This window comes from Lontra canadensis, unplaced genomic scaffold (genome assembly GCF_010015895.1).
Source record: "Lontra canadensis isolate GAN:19392208 unplaced genomic scaffold, GSC_riverotter_1.0 scaffold1, whole genome shotgun sequence".
Taxonomy (NCBI): Eukaryota; Metazoa; Chordata; class Mammalia; order Carnivora; family Mustelidae; genus Lontra; species Lontra canadensis.
The window spans coordinates 32,984,266-32,988,637 of NW_022630995.1; the positions used below are offsets into that span (position 1 = coordinate 32,984,266).

At 45.4% G+C, this 4,372-nt stretch overlaps 1 protein-coding gene across 1 annotated transcript in view; it reads left to right on the plus strand.

Moving 5' to 3' along the window:
* PHOX2B (paired like homeobox 2B) overlaps positions 1–3,844 on the plus strand; it is a 6,845-nt gene extending 3,001 nt beyond the window's left edge. Inside the window, exons 4-5 of the mRNA XM_032837406.1 lie at positions 519–637; positions 3,741–3,844. Coding sequence (XP_032693297.1) covers positions 519–637; positions 3,741–3,844 — 223 coding nt within the window. The remainder of the gene's footprint in view (positions 1–518; positions 638–3,740) is intronic.
* Positions 3,845–4,372: the final 528 nt, after the last annotated feature.

Genomic DNA, 4,372 nt, shown 5'->3' on the forward strand with positions numbered 1-4,372 from the left:
AAAAAAAAAAAAAATCAGGAAGGCAGCAATCACTTCAAAAACAAGCCAACAATCCACCCGGAAAGGTGTTAAAATCCGAGGGGAAACAAGGAAGGTGGGGAGAAGGGAGGCTGAAGCTAGCCGGGTCTGTCTTGTGGACCCCTCCTGACAGCGCACCCCCTTGGGGCTCCTCCTCAAGGGAGTGAGGATGGGATGCCTTCAGCCCTCCTTCCCCTCGTGTCCTTGGGTTCGCGCTGCCGCGGGCGACGACTCCAGCGGACTGTCCCCGAGGCCAAGGTGACTTCCTCGCTCCCGCCTGCCTGTCCCACCTCGCCAGACACCATCCCGCCATTAGCGCATCCTAACCCCACACAGTGGCAACTCCCAACCCCGGCTCTTTGCAGCCACTCGGCCCTTGAAAGATGCCCTATACATGAGATGCCTTCTCATCCACAAACTCTGCAAACGGTCTCATATTTCGCAGCTCTTCCCTTTTTTTCTCTCCCGTCACCCCCACCGGCATTTTCTTCTTCCACCAGCTTTTACCGAACTTTTTGGCACTGCTTTGGATTCGAGTCAATTGCAGTCCACGCAACTGGCTGCGGAGAAATCAACCGAGCGGAGAAAGGCGTCCGCACAAGGTTGCAGAAGCGTCTCGGTTTGCATTTCTGTTTGATCCGAAATGGACTCACATCCTGTATGGTGGATGGACTGTATATTGATGATTCCATTCTTCAAGCAGATTAGACATCTCTGTTGGGATTTTTGGTTTTTTGTTTTTTTGTTTTTTTATTTTAAAAGGCACAAACTATAGATATTAGTTGAATGTTGAGGCTTTAACTTTTTCGGTGTCTTTCTACAACTGTGTTCTGTGACTGAATTGTATCGTGTTAATATCAGTACAGACCGTCTCCTCTACGTGACCGTATAATGTTTTTCTCTTCTTGTAGTCTCTATGGTGTGTCTTTATGGAGTAATAAGGTTCTCACGGGTTCAATTCCTTTGTGTTTAGAGAGACCACGGTTCAGACAATGGTATATATTTTTGTTATCAGGTGCATGTCTGTCTGATTTCTTTTTTCTTCTTGTTGGGACTCTGTTTGTGAACATAAGCGTTATAAGTTATGTTTCAGATTTTCAAATTTATTTATATGTGTTATAATGAATGCTTCTATTTAAAAGGGAAATATTTCTACATGTGCATATAGTTTTCCAAGAGTGTACCATTAACTTGATTGTTGATAATAAAAACAAAAAGCAAGTCTAGCAATTGAACTCTTCTGACTTTTCCTTGATTCGTTTTTGTTCTGTTTTCTTAATTTAATTTTAGAAACGGTAAAAGTGGACAGAAGAAGAAGAAATTGTACAAAATATCCAGAAGCCTCCGAGGCTCTGGCAACCCAAGCCTGCTGGAAGTCTAAATTCACTCAGCAAAATTCAGCCAATATAAAATTTAGTACTTGGGATAGCAGGCAAGAGACTCTGGCCCATGTTTATTTGTCTCTCAGTCACGGAGCACGAAAGGATACCAGTGTGTTGATAAAAATTTTCACATGGGTGCTTAGGCTGAGGCCAGAGGGCTCAGTGGCAGTGAAAGCAGGTTTCAGATACCTGGCTTCGAGAAAGACTCAGAAGTGAGGATTTGTGTATATGTGCTTTCAGGACCAATGGCATCTGGTGAAGTCCAAGTGGTCCAGCTTCCTTAAGCCCTGCAGAATGCCAGCAGCCCGGAAGGTCTCTGTGTGAGCAAGTGACTCAGGATGGCTGTTGGCCTGAGAACACCTCTGCAATGTTGGTGTGTTTGGAGAAATAACACACGGGCAGCCACTGAATTAGTGAGCGCTGGCGTGTAGCAGTTTTGGCTTTCCATGCATTATCTCATCTACCCCCCAAACAACACCCGGAAGCAGGTACAATTCCTATATTTATTTTTCTTTTAAACAGATGAGATGCTAAGGCAACAGAAAAGTTAACTTGCTCAAGAGGCTCCTGTGTGTGAGTGATGGGGCTGGTCTTTGAACCCAAGAGATCTGATTCCAGAGCCTGCCCATGAACTACACCAGTGGTTCCCAAAGTGTTGTCCCTGGACCAGCAGCACCAACATCACTTGGGAACTTGTTTGACACACGAATTCTTAGACTCCATTCCAGATCTACCGAGTCAGAAACTCTGGACTCGGGGGCAGGTATATATGTTTTAATGAGTTCTATGGAGGATATGAGAACCACTGAATGATACTTTAAGAAACCCAAACAGGAAGGTTCCAGAATTGGGACTACTTTGGGAACAGGTGAGTGTGTGGTGGCAGTGTGGGGTGGGGGGGGAGGGCTGACAGCTTCAGTGATCCCCTTTTAGAAGGAAGGAATCATCACCACAGCCCCCAAATGGCATTCTGCTTCCTCCTTGAGCTCTTTGGTTGGGCCACCTTCTTCAAGCAGAGGCCTGTGTGTTCCTTCTGTGGCCTTATCAATAGATGACTCAGTTCCCCTCATCTGAGAGGAGCCTGCAGTCTGCTGGCTCTGGTCTGAGGATTAGCTGCTGATCTGGCTTGAATTTATTAGAATTTTTCACCTTCTGCATCCAAATGGGGCTTGCATCAAATCAGGCAGGTTTCAGTTAGAATTTTCTAAATATTTGGATCTTATCTAACTTCTAACAGTTTTTCTAAAGGGCTTTTTTTTTTTTTAAGATTTTATTTATTTATTTGACAGACAGAGATCACAAGTAGGCAGAGAGGCAGACAGAGAGAGAGGGTGAAGCAGGCTCCCCGCTGAGCAGAGAGCCCGATGCGGGGCTCGATCCCAGGACCCTGGGATCATGACCTGAGCTGACGGCAGAGGCTTAACCCACTGAGCCACACAGGTGCCTCTCTAAGGGGCTTTTAAATAGTCTTTCTTAAAAACAAAACAAAACAGAAAAACCTATCTCTAAATGCCCTATACAAACTCCCCAAGACAATTTTCAACAAACAATGACATTAGTTGTGCTGGTCTAAAATGCCAACAATTGCTAGAGGCCTTAGACCCCAGTCCTCCATCGTAAATGTAATTTACAAGGTCTGGGAGAGGCAAAAGGAAGAGCAGGACTTTATAAATGAAAAGAACACTCAAAGCCCAGGTAACCAAGTCCTAGGCTTGGCTGGAGGAAAATTAGGCTTCCCTTAGGCATTGAGGGACCCCAAGCAAGCCTCTGCAAGCTGATGGGTGGAACAGTGGGGCAGGCATTCTGGAGAAGGCAAGACCAGGGGAAAGAAACGAAATAAGAAATAGAGGAAGAAAGGAGGAAGAGAACGAAGAGGAAAGACAAATAGCCAAAGAAGAGTCTCTAGAAACCTCAGCGAAGGTCCTAGAAATCCTTTCAGATGGGCACAAACTAGATAAGCATCCCCACATCCCCTTCTTTTGGCCTTGACCTGCTTTGAACAACTTATCTCCAGGATAAGGGACGCTGGAGATTAATGAGGAAAATATGCTTCCCATCCCTGCATCACTCTAGCTTCCCAGAGGACTGCATTTCTAATGTCTGGAGGCACCCAGCTTTAGTATTTTAAATATCAACTTCTTTTTAATTTGGGTCACCTCTGCCTCTCATAATGGTCAAAGCAGCAAACTATTAGGAGGCAAGTTTAAGATCAAATGCAAAATAATGCCCCTGTAATATGTTGGAACCTAGTGGCAGGACACTGTGTCTCTGGAGTTGTGTCATTTCCTTGGAGCCCTGCATAGTGTGAACAAGCTCACTTTCACTTTTCCTCTCCTAAAGAATTTGCATTTTGGCTCATCAAGGCATCCTTTTTCCTGGCAACTCTGGGACCACATGTGACTTCACAAAAACTGCATGAGCTGATGCCAGATGGCCGCCTCTAAGCCAAGTCTCTTTCAGGATGGCTGAGTCCGGAAAACCAGAGCGGTTTCGGACGAGAGCAGAAAACCAGACAAATAGTCGCTGTCCACAGCTCCCCTCAGACGCTACTCTGTGGTGACCTCACATCCTTAGGCAAGCAGCCTGTGGCTAGACAGAGATGATCCTCAATTCAGGGGAAAGATCCATGTGCCTGGGAGCCTGATTTTTCAACTACGGATGAGAAGAATAATACAGACCTGTGGGGGTGTTGGTGGGATTAAATACAACGTAAAAGTATCAGCATAACAGGAAGTTTCAGCAAATGTCAGATGTGATCATGATGATGTTGACGGTGATCACAATGATGATGTAACTTCTAGATCTTTCTTGATCTCCCTAGCTCAGGCCTCAGAAGATTAAAAAGAGCCCTCCACTGTCACTGAAGTCAATGGTCCAGGAACACAGAGTGGGAAGAATATGTAAAGATTGGCCTTGGAGAACCTCACTGACAGTGACGGTCATAGCCAAAGGCTGAGAAAATAACTAGCGGT